The sequence below is a fragment of the Euphorbia lathyris genome, chromosome 2 (genome assembly GCF_963576675.1).
Source record: "Euphorbia lathyris chromosome 2, ddEupLath1.1, whole genome shotgun sequence".
Lineage (NCBI taxonomy): Eukaryota > Viridiplantae > Streptophyta > Magnoliopsida > Malpighiales > Euphorbiaceae > Euphorbia > Euphorbia lathyris.
In genome coordinates this window covers 45,478,462-45,496,842 of record NC_088911.1, presented here as the reverse complement: position 1 = coordinate 45,496,842, position 18,381 = coordinate 45,478,462, and the positions used below count along the sequence as shown (strand labels likewise).

Sequence of the window (18,381 nt, the reverse complement as noted above, 5' to 3'; positions counted from 1 at the left end):
ATGACATTTGATTAAATGAAAATGTCATGTGAAATCCATGCACAAGACAAAAAAATTAAAGACAACGTCATCTGATACACCTTCAAACGACAGCAACAAAGACGAAAACTATCGTCGTAATTTATCTACAATGACACAAACAATAATAAAAAATGTCGTATGACAAGTAAAAGGTATATGGTTTCATATACTCCAATGATGGTATATATAAAAAATCTGTCATTAGAAATCAGCCAATACTACGGTTTCAACTAAGTCGAACGTCGTTGTAACATGGAAAAGATGACAGACACTTAGGAAGCGCATGTCATCTGTCGCTGCGAAAGATGACAGAACTCGATCGTCGTCTGATGCCTTATTAGACGGCAGCGAGCCATGTGACAGATTTATATCGTCCGGGACGACGGTTTTTAACCGTCATCTGAAGAGGCTTTTGGCGTAGTGACTCTTAAATTTGTAAATGTCCAAATTTATATAAAAAAACAAACAAGTACACTATAGAGATTAAGTATAATAAGCATAATTGGATTTCGAGAGGTACATAAAGATTCTTACTCCATTTAGAATTTACCCTACCATCCCCAAATTAACAGATCGTTCCAATGAAGACTTCTGCGACAATCAAAGCATCATTTTTGTCACAAATTTCTGAATGTTCATGTCAGAAGTTCCACCTACATCAATGGCTTCTTTAGCCAGTTTTTTCCATTTCTCAGAATTCATCCTGATATACTTGGCCTTCTCACCTTCCATAACTTCCTTTATACATCTTTCAATTTCTTCCTCTTTAACGATTCTTTCTTCATCATCTATCTTAACCCTAACCCCAACCTCCCACACATCAGCAATAAATTTAGCATTAGTTGTTTGATCGGCCCATTGTGGCATTCCCACCATTGGCACTCCCAAACTCAAAGCCTCGATCGTTGAGTTCCACCCGCAATGAGTCACAAAACAACCTATAGATTTATAGGACATAACCTCTAGCTGATGACACCAACTTACAACTAGACCTTTTTCTGATGTTTCTTCCATAAAATTACTCGGAAGTGTTTTTACTTCTGATTCTCTTACTACCCATAAGAAATAATAGTTGCTGTTTTTTAGACCGTTTGCTATTTCCTCCATTTGTTTTTCCGACATTACAGTTATACTTCCATAGGATACATAAACAACCGAGCGAGTTTCTCTCGAGTCTAGCCACTTTTTGCAACTTTCTATTTCAGGCTTGAAGAGGCTTAGACCATAGTCTTTGTTGTTCTCTATTCTTCTGTCTAAGTATAATGATGGAATAGTTGGTCCTACCGTTGTAATTTTGCATTGGCTTTCCATTAATTTCAGTACCTGAAATGAAATTCAAAATGCTTGATTAATTTTATATTTTATAAAGAAAAATGAGTTTTTGAAAGTCTTGGGATAATATAAAAATTTAGTTCGATCATTATCGAGAGAGAGAGAGAGAGAGTGAACTTAGCTTTCAAATATAATTATACTTGTTCATAGGTCGGGCTCGGACCGGACTACACAAGGCTTATGAATAAAAACGTCTATCCAAACCCAGCCCAACTCATGCTAAATATGCTTCAGACTCGGGTCGGGCTAGATCAGATAATCTTAATACCAGGTTTAGCTCAGTGCATCCATACTAATTTTTTTTCATATATAAATTTCAATTTTCATTTCAACTAAATTACAATTAACAATGTTATGAAAAAAAAAGCTAGAGGTTTAAAGAAGAATGAGATGAGATTAGATTAGATTAGGCCAATGGTGCATGTTAAAAAAAAAAAGAATTAGATTGTATTAGATTAGATTTGTTTAGATATGATTTATATATTAGGTTTAGACCCGGCAAAGCGACACACGACCTGATGACACGACATGAACACGACATGCTTTTTTTAGTGTTAGTGTTTAGGGTTTTATGACACGACACAAAATGACACGTTAATTTTTGTGTCATTTTCGTGTCAACCCGAAAACACGAAACTGACCCGAAATTTAATTAAAGAAATTAAAAATTATAATAAACTAGGTTAACAATAGACATGACTTTTCTTATTTATTAGAGTATAAATATAAAGAGTATAAAAAATGCAGGTCAGGTCGTGTCATGTTAGCATGTTAGGTCGTGTTAGCAGGTCAGGTCGTGTCAATTTAATTGGTTGTGTAAAAAATCCGTGTCGTGTCGTGTTTACCGTGTCAAGAGCAGGTTGTGTTCGTGTTCTGATTTTGTGACACGAAAAGTTTTCGTGTCGTGTTCGTGTTACAGGTTTTGACACGAACCCGAAACCTGACACGACACGAACACGACACGAACACGGAAATTACCAGATCTAATTAGATTTAAATAGTTTTTAGTTTTATTATTATATATTATTTTTTTTTTAAAAAAAACTATTAGAGTTTTATTATTATATATTATTAATAAAAGCATATATGAATAAGTTTTATAATAAGATAGAAATAAGTTGGAGACTTGAGTGCAACATCTTTATATTAGAGTTTTATTAATTAATGTATATATAATAACATATAAACAAAATATAAATACATACTAATATTTTATTGACGGGCCGGGCTAAGATGGGTTTTTATAATAGATTTCAAACCCAACCCATAAATTAATAGGTATTTTCAAGTTTGGGCCAGCTAAATAAAATTTTAATCTCACCAAACTGGTAACGGGATGGACGTGCCATCGGATCCATGAACAACTCTAAATATAAAATAGAGTCATCTCTTAACATTTACTATGGATAAAATTTCAAGTTTTATTAAAAATATGAGCTTTTTTTAGCATCTAAAGTGCCCATGGAGCTCATATTTCCCTTGTCTTCGCCTGACTCATATGTTGTCTTACTTGCACACAATACCGTTATCTAAATCTAAAATTACATCAAATTAAAGGGTAAGAACAAAATTTTACTCTCTATGACATTAGACATATATGTATGTGCACCTTTCAGAAAACATTATAAAAAGATACAGTTTTACCTCGTTTTCCAAGGTGTCGAAGGTGTTGAAAAAAACCCAATCAGCATCAGAAATATTCATGAATTGATTACGCAGGAACTTTAAAGAGGTTTTGTAATTCACCAAGTCGAAAAGGAAACTGGGCAGATCAAAGATATCTAGTGGAGGCAAACCATCTATTAATACAGGTGTCTTCTCAATAGGAACATTAAGCTTCCCTTGGTAAGCTGTTTCGAATATCTTACTAACAAAACAAGACATTGTGAAAAGTGGAGCTCCACCAATCCCAAGCTTTTTAGCTATCTCTAAAACCTCAGGCAGCAACGAGTCATAAAGCACGCAGCTAACTCGGTAGCCGGAGTTAGTGAGTTTTGCAACAGTTTCAGGTAATTTCCACGAAACCGTACCTAGGAATTTCTGAAAATACTCATCATTGCCTTCTATATCTTCAGAAACGAATTCAACATTGATAGAGGTATTATTTGGGGATATTGTCATCTGGGTTTTAGAGATGACAAGTAGAGTAACTTTGAGACCTTTGGAAGCAAGTCTATTTGAGAGTTGAAGCACTGGGCTTAAGTGGCCTTGGTAAGGTAAAGGGATTGCTATTATTTGAGTTTCTGCTGCTCTTTCCTGACTCCCCATTTTCATTTTCAGTTCTATCTTTCTGATCTGTAAACATGTATTAATTTGTTTTATGCACCTTCAGATGGATAGTCTTAAAATAATTGATTTCGATCACTGTCTAATAATTTAATTCATGAATGGATGCGTAATTGATATGGCAACCTCTTGTTTCTGATCATTAACTTTATCTAGAAGGGACAGAAAAATATGTGTGGGAGAGTGAGTGTCATAAGAAAAGGACAATTAAATCGTGAAAAAGCTAAACAGGTAATGAAAATCGTCCAACCATATATATAAAATCTTCGCATTTATACAATAAAGACAAAGAAAATATCATAACCAAAGTTCAGTTAGTATTCTGAATACATTACGGGTCTTCTAGATTTGATCCTAACATCTTTTTAGTTAATGGATTTCAAAAAGGTTTCATCAGCTGCTCTCAGTGAGAGACAAACTAAGCCCTATTGTTAGGTGACAATGTATAAGAAATTGTAGTATCTATTACTCTAATCAAGTTTAAAGATTAATATAAATCACTTCTAATCAAGTTTAAAGATTAATATAAATCACTTTAAATAAGTTTGGAAGGTCAATAATTTATTTCAAGTAAGTTTAAAAAGTTAACGAGACATTTTCAAGATTCAAGAAACCATTAGTTTTTTAAATGACTTGATATCGGAATCTCTTAAAAAAAAAAAACCTTAATTATAAGATTATTAAGTTTGAATAGGATCCTTTTAAAAAAACATTATCATCCTTAAGCTTATTATTTGACAAATTCTAGAAAAGCTTAGACAACAAATGAAAAAGAAAGAATTTGTTGATATATCTCTATTTGAGAAGTAGGGCTCTAAATGAGTCAAGCCGCTCATGAGCAACTCAATGGTCGGTTCGATAAAAGTTCGAATCGATTTGGAAACGAGCCGCTCATGAGCACGATTTACTGGCTCGGTTCGTAAATGAGCCGAGCTTGAGCAGGCCAAAGCTCGGCTCGAAAGCTCGCGAGCTTGCTCACTTAGAACATTTATGAACAAATTTTAATTTTGTAGATAACGATATAGGTTTGTGTTAGTTCACAAATATCTAAACTTAATATTATTTCATTTGCTATTTAGATGAGTTCGTTCACAAACATAATAAATGAGTAATAGAGAAACTATTTGTAAGCATCTTATTTATTTATTCACGAACTTTGCTTGTGAGTTTGTTTATGTACACAATTAAAGAGTTATTTGCGAGCAAACTTTACAAATATAATTAACGATTTACTCACAAACAATTCATGGTTAGATAATTTTGTTAATGAACCAAGTCCAAAGAGGATTTTGGGCTCGAAACAAGCTCGAAGCTCGGCTCGAGCTCGTTGAGCAAGCCAAAACTTGGCTCAGACTTGAGCTCGTTAATTTTCTAGCAAGCTCGGTTCGGGTTCGAGCTCGTTAATTTTATAGCGAGCCGAGCTTGAGCAGGTCAAATCTCGGCTTGGCTCGATTACAGCCCTGTTGAGAAGAGTACCTTACGATGATATTTATACTATTAATATTATACTTGCCATATGAGCTGTATGCACGGTTGAGCGTAGATCTGGAACATTCTTGAATAGAATAGAATACCCAAATAAAAAGATCTAGAATTAGATTGTACAGTTGATATTTTCTTTAAGACCGAACCGAATTGTGTAATTGACTTAGCTCTTGTTTAAGAGGGAGTTAATGAAAGTAAATTGGAGTAATGGAATGTTAAATATCAAGTTAACCTTGTTTCATAGTTGTTTTTTTAGAGTAAATGAAGGTTAATGGAATTTAAATGTTATTACTTTAACCTCCAAATTGGGGTTTAATAGAAGTAACATAAAGTTTTTTAAATTTTTTTTGTCTCCGCAGAGTAAATTTAACTTTCATTTCCCTCCATATTTAAACTCTCACACGAAGTTAAACATTTAACCTCGTTTACATTCTATAAATTTCCAAACAAGGTTAATTTTTAACTTTTCTTTCCACCACTTCCCTCCCATTTCCATTACATCGTTTAACTCCCACATTCGTTAACCTCCAAACTCACAAACAAATACTTAATTAGGTACAATTTTAAAGATTTTCAAATTCCTAATATTATTGAGTAAATATGTTAGAGATTTTAGAACCGCACTGAATTTCCAAAAAAAGATTCAGAACCAGATTAAACTTTTTTTTAGGACATCGATGACTTTATTAGAACCGCACTTAATATTTATGGAGCTGCATGTATCAACAAAAAAATCTTTGGACCCTAAAGTCTACTATCATCATTCAAATTATCAAGGTGTCGACATACCATTCATCAGGTTTATTTTTAAGTTGCCAAAGTAGAAATCAGATTATAGCTCCTTCATCTTTTCCAAGGTGGCAACCTCCTCTCTTTCTCGTAGGTCGTGGTCTCCTTGCTCTGGCATTGATCACTCCCTTAAAGGTGTGGCCTTCAACATTCTTCTCCTTCTTTTAGTCTTCTCCATATTTTATAAGAAAACTAGTTTTCTACTTTTGGCCATCTTTTCGAGCTCTATGGTTATCTGTCTACAATCTTGAGTTTCATGGCCTTCGCTTTTATAAAAGTGGCAATACTTTCTTTGATTCGGCTCTTCCTGAGCTTGGATGGGTATTCAATTCGCATTTTATTATCCTCGACCCAAAAAAGAATCTCCTTCCTGGGGGCATTAAAGGTGATGTGGGGTTTGTCACTTTATTCCTAAAGCTGTTGTGGATTCTATCCTTTCGCTCTTTGTTTGACCTTGGCTCATTTTCTAGCAAAGGATTTGGCTTTTGTTCGTCCTAATACTAGTCTAACTTCTTACCATCTTCATCAATTCCTGAAAATCTTTGGGCCTAGAGATCAGGATGCTTTGTTGAAACGTTTGACTTCAGCAATTGTTTGCCATGACATCGATCCACACTAAATTCCTTGACCCTAATGGTAGGGCCTGAAACCGCTTGACGAATTGGGCTAAGGTTTCTCCTTCCTTCTGAACCATTCTATTCAGGTCTTGTATTATTTTTCTCTCTAGTATAGAAGTCCTAAAGTGGTCTAAGAAGGATTCCACCATTTGATTTAAGTTGTGGATAGATCCAGGGATAAGGTGTTCGTACCAGAAGGTTGTTGACTCCTTAAGTGTTATAGGAAAGAGGCGATAAAGAATTGAATTTGTAGTCGTCGTTGCTTCTATGATTCTTCTGAAATTTTTTATGTGGTTCACCGGATTTCCACTGCCTCCATAATGACTAGAGGTGGGGATACGAAACCCCCTAGGCATTGGTTGATGTTGGATCTCTCTCGATAAGGGTGTGCATGTGTCTGTTAGGACCGAAGGTCTAGTGTATGTACCAAATTTATCCTTGCTTTCCCAAACCTCATTTCTAATGATTTCATACATTTTTTTTTTGCTGATGGGCTTATCTTTATCCTCCTCTTTTGGTTTATTTTTCTCCCCATGTTTCCTGTGAGTTGACCGATGTCTACTAGGGGATACTTTACCACCTTTTCTCCTTTCTTCTGAATGGTGTTTGGGATTTTCTTTAAAGACTTCTGATTCTTCCCTTCGTGTGGAGGAACTTCGCAACTTAGAATATCTTTTCTTCGGGGATGGGTTTCGGGCGTACCTCCTCGGTGTCTGTGCCGGTCGATGGCTGGATTCCCCTATATATTGATTTAATTATTTTGCAATCTTTCTAGTTTTTCTTTTACTTTGGTCATCTCTATTGAATGTGTTGCCCTGATGTCATCCATCTCTTTCTGGATGGCTCCCAAGTTTTGGCAAAATAGAATAGTGACGTTGTCCACCAATCGTTGGTATTGGGGCTTTAGCAGTTCCTGTCGTACATACTTAGGGATAGATTCTTCTTTGTTTTCTCTATGGATTTCCAATTAGATGTGATTCCCTTCTGCCATCGTTGTTTTTTTTTTTGAAATTTACGTGTTTGTTCGATCCGCGTACACTGCATCAATGTTATTTGAGTATTTGAACTTGCAACTGTGTCCGAATTTCCTGTCGAACCTTCTGAAGATCCACCTGTAAGACATAATAAGAGGTTAGAGAGGAGCCGGAGTCCGGCGAACCCGTTCCGATACCTGAGTCAGTAGGTACTTGGAAGGGTTAAAGAACATGAATTGTTTGAGAGATAGACATGTTAACATATCCCTTAGTGTGATCATACATTCTATTTGTAAGGTTTATGTTGAGCTCCTCTTCTTCTAAGAGTTCCGTCTGTATTAGGAATCTTCTTTTATTAGAAATCTTGTTTTAGGGGAAGTCTTTTACTGGAAGAAGTCCTTATCCTAGCCGTATGAGGGATTCCCTTAATGGGGAATATTTCATGAAAGTTCTTTGATGAATCTGAAGGCCTACTCTATTACACGTGATGTCAGATCCGAAGGTCCATAAAGTACCACATATTCTGATTCGTTTTCTAATATATCAATTATATACACAAAAAGAATTCCAAATTGCTTAATCACTAAAACATTTGATCCCATTTTACATTAAAACATATGCAACTGCACTTTAGAGTTTCTATTGATGGCTTTATAATTTATTAATTGCAACACATTTTTCATAATCAAACACACATTAACACTCTTTTTTAATGTAAAATTACATTTGACTACTCAGTAAACATTCCCTTTGAGTTCTGCAACAAATTGATCAATATTCTTATCAGAACTTCCACCTTCCTCCATAGCTTCATTAGCCAATCTCTTCCATTTTTCACAATTCTCCCTCATCTCATCAGCCCTATCTCCTTCCATAACTTCCCTAATACAAAACTCCAATTCTTCCTTAACTACAATTCCATCTCCATCAACCTTAACCCTAACCCCTACCTTCCAAACATCATCAATAAACTTAGCATTAGTTAACTGATCAGACCATTGTGGCACTGCAACCATTGGAACCCCTAAACATAACGCCTCAAGCGTTGAATTCCACCCGCAATGCGTCACAAAGCACCCGACTGAGCTGTGGGACAGAACTTGTGGCTGTGAACACCAACTCACAACTAGACCTTTGTCTGATGTTCCTTCTAAAAATGTTGTTGGAAGCTTGTTTTGTTCGGATTCTCTGACTACCCATAGGAAATTGTATTTGCTGGATTTGAAGGCGTTTGCTAGCTGTTCCATCTGGTTTTGTGGTAAGGCAGCTATGCTTCCGAAGGATATGTAGACTACTGAGGATGGTTCTTTGGAGTTTAGCCAGTCCATGTAAGTGTTTGTGTTGGGTTTGAAGAGGTTGATTCCATGCTCCTTGTTGTCCAAGTAGTTTCTTGGGATTGCTGGTCCTATTAGGTTCAATGGGTACTCTATTTCCATCCATTTCATCACCTATATGTTGTTTTTTCAGCAATTCCAGTTAGCAATTTGTCATTTAGTCATTCAATTTGAGAAGTGATGTTGTAATTTCAACCATAAATTATAAAATAATATTAAAATAATGTTATATATACGCCTTTCTGACTACATTTTTATGACACATACGATAAGTTGAGGTAAAATATATTTGTAGCCCCTCAAGTATAAGGTTTATAATATTATGACTCCTAAACTTTATTTTTTGGGGAAAGAAATCCTTAAATTTTACATTACTATAAGATTAAAACCCAAATGATCAAAGAAAATTCATTCCAAAAAATAATGAAATGATAAGGCTTAATGAATTGGAACACGGTGAATTTGGTTTAAAAAGTTGATTGCCCTTAACTTATCACATATGTAGTGTTTGTTAGTTTCTTGATCTTGCTTAAAGTAAAATAATTAATTCTTTAAGTCCATGTGATAGAGCAAGATTTGAATTTAGAAAAATTGAAATGAAATTTATATCACTTTAAATAAGTTCATAGTAACTAATGGAGAAAAATTCAAAAAACCTAAGAAAAGTAAACAATAAACCTTTTTGGAGCAAAATGATAACAAGTACAAATATTAGCACTTTTTTGTTTATCAACACAAATTATGGTTAATTACCTATTTCCAATCATTTCCTTATTTAAGGATTTTTTTTTGATGTATAGTTTGATAGAGAAATTCTATTATGGTTCCGGTCCATTGGATTCTGTCAATATAAACATGACAATTGTACACTTTCTTTCCTTATAATAATCGTAAAGTTAAATTATTTTAATATCACTAGAAAAAATTTAGAGGTCATAATGTTAATATCACTACAGTTTTGGAGTCATAGATATATTTTACCGGTAGAGTTTATAAATTGCCCAAAGACTGAATGTGGTCATTAAAATTTAGACTCCAAATTGATAAATTGCAACAATTACAAGGACATAATGTGCCAGGATTATAGTCACAGATTGCGCTTGGTATAAAGTGTGATTGTGACATAACTAAAATTTAGTACCCAAAATAATAAATTGTACTAAATAAAAGGACTGAATGTGTCAGAATCAAAATTCAGTACCAAATTCACAAATCTCATCCATTTTTTCTCCTGTAACAGCTAAAAGAAACGCAGATGAAAGTAGAGTTGAAGATACATGTAAAAATTCACAAAGATTAAAATTCAGTACCCAATTCACAAAGTTCAGTACCTGATGTTCTAAGGAGTCGAAAGAATTGAAGAAGATCCAATCAGCTTCCTTAACGTTAGAAAACTGGGTCGTCATCAAGCTTAAATGGTACGGACACTCCAAATTCTGACCAACCGAAGTCGGTAGATCTCGATACACCATCAATGGCATCCCTCCAACTGAAACACATGCTTCCTCATCGGGAATTTCCAGCAACCCTTGATGAAATTGGTTATAAATTGCAGAAACAGCACATGATTGTGTAAAAAACGAAGCTCCAGAAACCCCAAATTCTCTAGCTACTTCCAATGCCCATGGCATGATTGAATCATACACAAGACAACTTATTGGCATATTCTGTGTTTTCCCAACAATTTCTGATAATTTTGTACATAATTTAGACCTGAAATCCTTCCAGTAATCTTCCATGCTGGAAATTGTAAGATTTTCATCACTGTTATTGCAAATTGACTCCATTTTAATTGAGGGGTGTTTGGCATAATTGGTTCTTATAAGGTCTTCATCAACATAGGTGATGAGAGTTACTTTGATTCCTCTAGAGGCTAGACGTTTACAGAATTGAAACATTGGGTTTATATGGCCTTGTGCTGGGAAAGGAAAGGCTACAATATGAGTTTCAATGTCTTCTTTTTCCATTTTCTGTGTAATTATTTTTTTTTCAGCTTCTGATCTCTTTCTTTTAATTTGTGAATTTGCTGGAGGAATCAATTGAGGTCTAAAAATGCCAAAAAGAATGCAACTTGGTAGATAAGTTTGATGTTTTTGGTGACCATCCTTTTCATGATTCTGTTATATGTCACTTCAAGTTGATGTTTTGTTTCCCGTAAATTCATTTAGAAAGGCCAAAGCAAAGACTCCATTTATTGGTTGAAAATCACAACACAAACATAATTAAAGAGGGTGAAGTGGAACTGTGTGGTCTTCTTCATATAATGGCATAATTAATTAGTGTTCAAAATTGAATCAGAAATTCATAAGAGACGAGACTACTTCTCTGATGTAAATTAGGGTGTATCAAGTTGGACTTTTATGCACTTGTCTTTTTACTATTTATTTCCTCTGTCTGTTTGTCATATATCTTTCCAAAAACTTTTAATCATGTATGACAAGACAAATGTAATTTGATAGAAAAAGGAAAAAGAAAGGAAAAAATCATTCTGGGATGTCTAATCTTTTCGATTTTTTCTTATTCCAAATATATATAATAAAAATTAGTACAATGTTTCAAAAACCAAATAGAAAAGACAAAAAAAAAAAATATATATATATATATATATTTTAGTTTGTAAGTCGTTGTTTTCTATCACTAGCTGATGATGCTGAGTCAACAAGTCAGCATGTTTGTAAGTAATCAAGTCAGCATGAGTAATTCAACAAGTCGGTATAATGCTGAGTTATCAAGTCAGCGTGGTTGTGGGCAGCATGGTACTGAGGTGTTAATACAGGTCAACATGTACATGCTGTATTCAGGACAACATGGTCTTGCTGTGTTACCACTGGTCAGTAGGTCTTGCTGAGTTAGTACATTTTGAGTAAGGATATTTTGGGTATTTTCACAACCTTGTAAAGGCTATAAAAGGTCTGGGTTGGGAAGTAGTTTCATACGAGAGATTATTCTTAGACTAAGTCATTAGTGTACACTGTGATATACTGAGTTGGGGATTGGGAAAACACGAGAGTTTCTAGAGAGGAAACTGTTTCAATCTTGTTGTAATCTCCATTGATTAGTGAAGTTGCTGGATGTAGGCAGTTAAGCCGAACCAGGGTAAATTCTGTGTGTATTCTTTTGATTGTTGTTTCAAGATCCAATCTGTGATCTTTGTGAACTTTGTTTATCTGTGTGGTTGATTGATCGTTCGAAGTATAGTTCAACAATTGGTATCAGAGCTAATCAAGAACAGAGCAATGGGTTTTACAAAGATCGAGATCGAGCGTTTCAATGGTAAGGGAGATTTTGCTCTATGGAGACAGAGGATGAAAGCAATCTTGGTTCAAATGAAGGTTGCGAAGGCTCTGAAGGGCGAGAAAGAACTTCCGGCGACAATGACGAAGGAGGAGAAAGAAGATCTTCTTGAATTGGCTTACAGTACGATCGTCCTGTATCTTGGCGATAAGGTGTTGAGAGAAGTCTCGAAGGAAACCTCAGCTGCTGGGGTTTGGCTCAAGCTTGAACAGTTGTACATGACGAAGACACTCACCAATCGAGTTTATCTTAAGGGAAAGCTTTTCGGCTTCAAGATGAACGAGGACAAGCCAGTTGAAGACTATCTTGATGATTTCTCAAAGATCATAATTGACCTAGAGAACATAGAGGTAAAGATTGAAGATGAAGATCAGGCCATAATGATCTTGAATTCTTTACCCCATTCTTTCAGTCATTTCGTTGAAACCATGAAGTACGCTAGAGAAACACTAAGTCTGGAAGAAGTTCTTATGGATCTAAAGTCAAAACAGATTGAGGCCAGCACCAACACTGAAGCTGCAGAAGGATTGCTTGTTCGTGGAAGGTCTGAGAAAAAGGACTCTCACAAGCCAAAGAACAAGAACGGGAAAAAGTCCAAAACTCCATCCTCAAGCAATAAAGAAGGCAAGGTCTACAAGTGTTTTCACTGCCATAAGGAAGGACATTTTAGAAAAAACTGTCCTGAGAGGAACAAGAGTCAAGGTCAGCCTAAAGATCAAGGCAAAGCCGCTGTGGTAGAAGAAGGTTATGAGAGCGCTGAGGTCCTTGCTGTCACTGATAAAGATCCAAACACTGACTGGATCTTGGACAGCGGATGTACGTTCTATATGACTCCCAACAGGACGTGGTTCGAAGACTTTCAAGAAGAAGGTGGGAGGGTTCTTCTAGGCAACAACAAGTTGTGCAAGGTATTGGGTCAAGGCTCCATCAGGCTGAAGATGTTCGATGGTCAAGAAAGGATTATGACCGGTGTGAGGTATGTGCCAGAACTGAAAAGAAATTTAATTTCTTTGGGTACGCTTGATAAACAAGGATACAATTATAGAGCCGAAGGGGGTATCATAAGAATAGCTAGAGGATCTTTAGTTGTTATGAAAGGTACCATGAGTAATGGCCTATACACACTCTTAGGTAGTACTGTGTTAGTCTCTACAGCAAATCTCACCGAGTCTAAAATTGATAGAACCAATCTTTGGCACCTTAGACTAGGTCACGTGAGTGAAGTTGGTTTACATGAACTTAGGAAGCAGGGTTGTTTTGGTAAAGATCGCATAGGAAAGATAGATTTCTGTGAGAACTGTGTCTTAGGGAAGTCAAGTAAAGTCAAGTTTCCTAAGTCAGCAACACATAGAACCCAAGACATTCTTGAGTACATTCACTCTGACCTATGGGGGCCAACAAGAACTAAGTCTCATGGTGGGAGGACCTATTTTATTACCCTTATTGATGATTACTCTAGAAGAGTATGGGTTTATATTCTAGCTCATAAGAATGAGGCCTTGCAAACGTTCAAGGATTGGAAAGTGTTAGTGGAAAACCAAACAGGAAAGAAAATCAAAAGGTTGAGAACCGACAATGGTTTGGAGTTTCTTGACAAAGATTTCATCACTTTGTGCAAGAAGTCAGGTATAACCAAACATCACACCGTTCCTGGAACTCCACAGCAGAATGGCCTAGCAGAGAGGTATAATAGGACTATCCTAGAGAGAGTTAGGTGCATGTTAATCCAATCCTAAATCTTTCTGGGCTGAAGCAATGCAAACTGCGTGTTACCTAATCAATAGGTGCCCATCATCTGCTATAGGTTTTAAAACACCTATGCAAATGTGGTCTGATCACCCTGAGGATTATGAAAAACTTAGAGTGTTTGGTTGTTCAGCTTTTGCACACGTTAGACAGGAAAAATTAGAACCTCGGGCTCTAAGATGTATTTTTATAGGCTACCCTATAGGAATCAAGGGCTATAAGTTGTGGTGCCTAGAACCTGGTTATAAGAAATCCATAGTCAGCAGAAATGTTGTGTTCAATGAGATGGATTTTCCTTATCAGAAAAACCAATAGAAAACTCAGTTAGAACCGAGTAGTCCTGAGTCCATTCAAAAACTTGAGAGTGTTAAGAATGAGGTGGAGCTTGAAGAAAATAGTGAAAACACCCGTAAAACCGAGCAAGAAGTCAGTGATGGTAATTCTACTGAGTCCAGTCAAAGCTATAGACTTGTTAGAGACCGTGAAAGAAGAGTCCCTAGGGCCCCGGTTAGATATGGTTTTGAGGACCTTGTAGCTTATGCATTTAGTGTTGCTAAGGAAGTTCAAGAATCTGAACCTGTAACCTATAGGGAAGCTGTGAATTCGGTTGACAAGGAACAGTGGCTTAACGCTATGAAGGATGAGATAAAATCCCTTGAAAAAATGAAACTTGGATTTTGGTAGATAAACCTCCTGATAAGAAGTTGGTCGGTTCAAGGTGGGTGTTTAAAAGAAAGGAAGGGATACCTGGTGTAGAGAAACCTAGGTTTAAAGCTAGGTTGGTGGCCAAAGGGTTTACTCAGCAGGAAGGTATAGACTTTAATGAAATCTATTCACCGGTTGTTAAACATAGGTCTATAAGGATTATTCTCTCTCTTGTAGCTCATTTTGATCTAGAATTAGAACAGTTAGATGTCAAAACAGCTTTTCTTCATGGAAACCTGGATGAGGTCATATATATGCAATAACCAGAGGGTTTTGAAATAGGAGATAAAGACCAGCGGGTATGTTTGCTTAAGAAGTCTCTATATGGTCTGAAACAGTCCCCTAGACAGTGGTACATGAAGTTCGATGAGTTTATGATAAGTCAGGACTTCCATAGGTCTAGTTATGACTGGTGTGTGTATAGTAGAGACCTTAGTGATGGCTCTAAGATTTATCTCTTGTTATATGTTGATGACATGCTTATAGCTTGTCACAACAAAGCAGCCATAAATCAGTTAAAGGCACAACTAAACACACGGTTTGAGATGAAGGATCTCGGGTCAGCACGGAAAATTTTAGGAATGCAAATTTCTCGAGACAGAGGAAGAAAGAAGCTGTTCCTAAGTCAGTCAGCTTATCTGAGCAAGGTGTTAGAACGTTTTGGTATGACGAATTCAAAGGCCGTTCTCACTCCACTTGCAAGTCACTTCAAGCTGAGCAGTAAGCAGAGTCCTCAAACTGATGAGGAAAAGGAAGACATGGAGAGGGTGCCATATTCTAGTGTTGTAGGCTGTCTAATGTACGCGATGGTCTGTACACGCCCAGATTTGGCTCATGATGTGAGTCTCATTAGCAGGTTCATGGAAAATCCAGGAAGAGCACATTGGTCAGCGGTGAAGTGGGTGCTGAGGTATGTCAAAGGCTCACTGAGTAAAGGTTTGAGTTATGGTGGAGCTGAAGCCCTAGTGGATGATGTAGCAGGTTTTGTTGATTCTGATTATGCTGGTAGCATTGACACCAGAAAATCCCAAACCGGGTACGTATTCACTGTGTTTGGAACAGCAATAAGTTGGAGGGCAAGTCTACAGTCAGTTGTGACTCTGTCAACAACCGAGGCTGAGTTTATTGCCGTCACAGAGGCAGTAAAGGAAGCAATGTGGCTGAGAGGAGTCTTAACGGAACTTGGAGTGACACAGATTGATGGTTTGAAGATTTACTGTGATAGCCAAGGAGCTATACATCTGTCAAAACACCAAGTATTTCATGAGCAATCCAAACACATAGATGTGAGAATGCATTTCGTCAGGGATGTGATTAGCACTGGTACTGTTCAGGTGGTGAAAGTGGGAACTGAAAATAACCCAGCCGACATGCTGACCAAATCTGTTTCAAGTAGTAAATTTGAACATTGCTTGAAACTGGTTAGGATGGTCAGTGGTCCTTGAGTGTATTTTTCTTCACTAGTTGATGGAGTGATTAGAAAGACAAGGTGGAGATTGTAAGTCGTTGTTTTCTATCACTAGCTGATGATGCTGAGTCAACAAGTCAGCATGTTTGTAAGTAATCAAGTCAGCATGAGTAATTCAACAAGTCGGTATAATGCTGAGTTATCAAGTCAGCGTGGTTGTGGGCAGCATGGTACTGAGGTGTTAATACAGGTCAACATGTACATGCTGTATTCAGGACAACATGGTCTTGCTGTGTTACCACTGGTCAGTAGGTCTTGCTGAGTTAGTACATTTTGAGTAAGGATATTTTGGGTATTTTCACAACCTTGTAAAGGCTATAAAAGGTCTGGGTTGGGAAGTAGTTTCATACGAGAGATTATTCTTAGACTAAGTCATTAGTGTACACTGTGATATACTGAGTTGGGGATTGGGAAAACACGAGAGTTTCTAGAGAGGAAACTGTTTCAATCTTGTTGTAATCTCCATTGATTAGTGAAGTTGCTGGATGTAGGCAGTTAAGCCGAACCAGGGTAAATTCTGTGTGTATTCTTTTGATTGCTGTTTCAAGATCCAATCTGTGATCTTTGTGAACTTTGTTTATCTGTGTGGTTGATTGATCGTTCGAAGTATAGTTCAACATAGTTAAACTTATTTTCCACTAAAACAACCAAATACGTGTAGGAAATCTGATCCCTAATTACTAGAGACCGAACGAGCGCAGATTTTGGAGGGATGAACGAGGATAAAGTAGTTTCCACATAATCAAAAGGCTAGTCCTGAGTTCTCGACTTACCCGACCAAACGATATTCAATTTTTTTTACCAAAACAGAAAAAGGCATAGTGATCGCTAACCCTGATTTTCTTTCCGGGTAGATAGAGAGACGTTGATCCATTAGATATATAGATGTTGGTGTAGCTCTCTCCAATTGTTTTTCTCAAAGCTTGCGTATGGAGGTTTTGTTTTTCAAAATGGATGGCGAAACTTAGCTTAAAACATTCATTATTTTCTACATGACACCACGGTGTGTCAATTCTCGTCTCTTCTCTAACCTCGCATTGATCGGGATGGATTGTGTTTTGGCCATCTGCCGCTAGTGATCCTTCTCCTTCAGCAGGATGGGACGGACAAGCTATAAGGAGAGCTTCGTTATGGAGAATCTCAGTTTCTAACCTAAGAACATCACTCCAGATATGATGACACGCGGAGAAATTCTGATTAACTTCCGTCCCTGTGGGGGCGTCGTTGGGTTCGACGGGGGGAAGCTCCGATGCCAAAGTCAGTAAGGAGGTACAAGAGGGCAAACTGAATTGACAAAGGGTAAGAATGAATGTGTACCTTGATAGCCTGAGACGTAGGCTATATATAGCTAGAAAGTCGTAACTTCCAGTAACTAGAAAGTCTCCATTAATGTTCCATTAATGGCGGTTACAAGTTACCTTTAAGCCGGCGGTTAGCTAATTGATAGCTCATTAATGGTCTTTATGGTCGGGTCGGCCCAGCCGTTCTAATGGAGGATGAGTGTTCAAGGAGATTCGCCTCATAGGTTCGCTGGCGGGTCTCCTTTGATGGGACCTTGGTGATCCGCCAGTCGGATCTCTTTGGAGGATCAATATGCAGCGTTCTTTAGGTGAATATCCCTTTTGGTCCTCGGGATAATATCTCAATGTTATCAGAAGCCCCCCTAAAGTTCCCTTAAAGTCCTTTAGGGCTTTTGAGCTTCTGCGCGCCGTCATGACTACCTGCATTAATGAGCACTCTATTCGATGCCAATCGCAGAGTGACACATGTAACGAGCGCACTGTCCAAGGAAAGAGAAACGCCTTCTTCTTCCTTCTCTTTCTCTCTCTTCCTCATTTCGTCTTCATTTACTTTTTCGTTGCTCGAAGCTTTTTCTGGGAGTTTCAGAGTTCCTTCAAAGCTTTCGCTTATATGTAAGTTCATCTTTTCCCATTCTATTTTTTCTGAATGTTTAGGAGTTCTTCTTCCTCTTCTGAATCTACGTCCGAGCTATTTGATTTAACCTCATCTTCCGAACCCATTTTTAGCTGGACTTCTTCTTCCTCAGAGAATTGCTCTTCTTCTGAGGATTCCGTTAGTTGTAATTTAGCTGAGTTGCGTGACTCGGCGTGTAATAAACGTCGAACTCGTTCCGGCGAGGTTCAAAACCCTTCCATCGTCATTACCCGCTGTATTCTGGCCACCGGTTTTAGGTCATACTTAGGGATGGAGGCTTCTTCGTCAGTTCCTCCTAGGAAAAAGAGACCTCGTGCCGAGTCCACCTCATCTCGTATGAGCCCTGCGGATCTAGCGAGCTTGGCGGATCGCTTTCTGTGGATTAAAAATTATGA

At 37.2% G+C, this 18,381-nt stretch overlaps 2 protein-coding genes across 2 annotated transcripts; both read right to left on the bottom strand.

Moving 5' to 3' along the window:
* Positions 1–491: 491 nt before the first annotated feature.
* Positions 492–3,692, bottom strand: LOC136218025 (mogroside IE synthase-like). The gene is made up of 2 exons (XM_066004747.1): positions 2,998–3,692; positions 492–1,344 (listed from the first exon to the last, which is right to left on the bottom strand). Exons 1-2 carry the CDS (start codon positions 3,625–3,627, stop codon positions 622–624), a joined length of 1,353 nt encoding a protein of 450 aa, XP_065860819.1. The 5' UTR covers positions 3,628–3,692; the 3' UTR covers positions 492–621.
* Positions 3,693–8,072: 4,380 nt separating this feature from the next.
* LOC136218022 (mogroside IE synthase-like) lies at positions 8,073–10,884 on the bottom strand. Its single transcript, XM_066004745.1, has 2 exons — positions 10,170–10,884; positions 8,073–8,952 (listed from the first exon to the last, which is right to left on the bottom strand). The coding sequence occupies exons 1-2, from the start codon at positions 10,803–10,805 to the stop codon at positions 8,239–8,241; spliced, it is 1,350 nt and encodes a 449-aa protein (XP_065860817.1). The 5' UTR covers positions 10,806–10,884; the 3' UTR covers positions 8,073–8,238.
* Between the last annotated feature and the right edge of the window lie 7,497 nt (positions 10,885–18,381).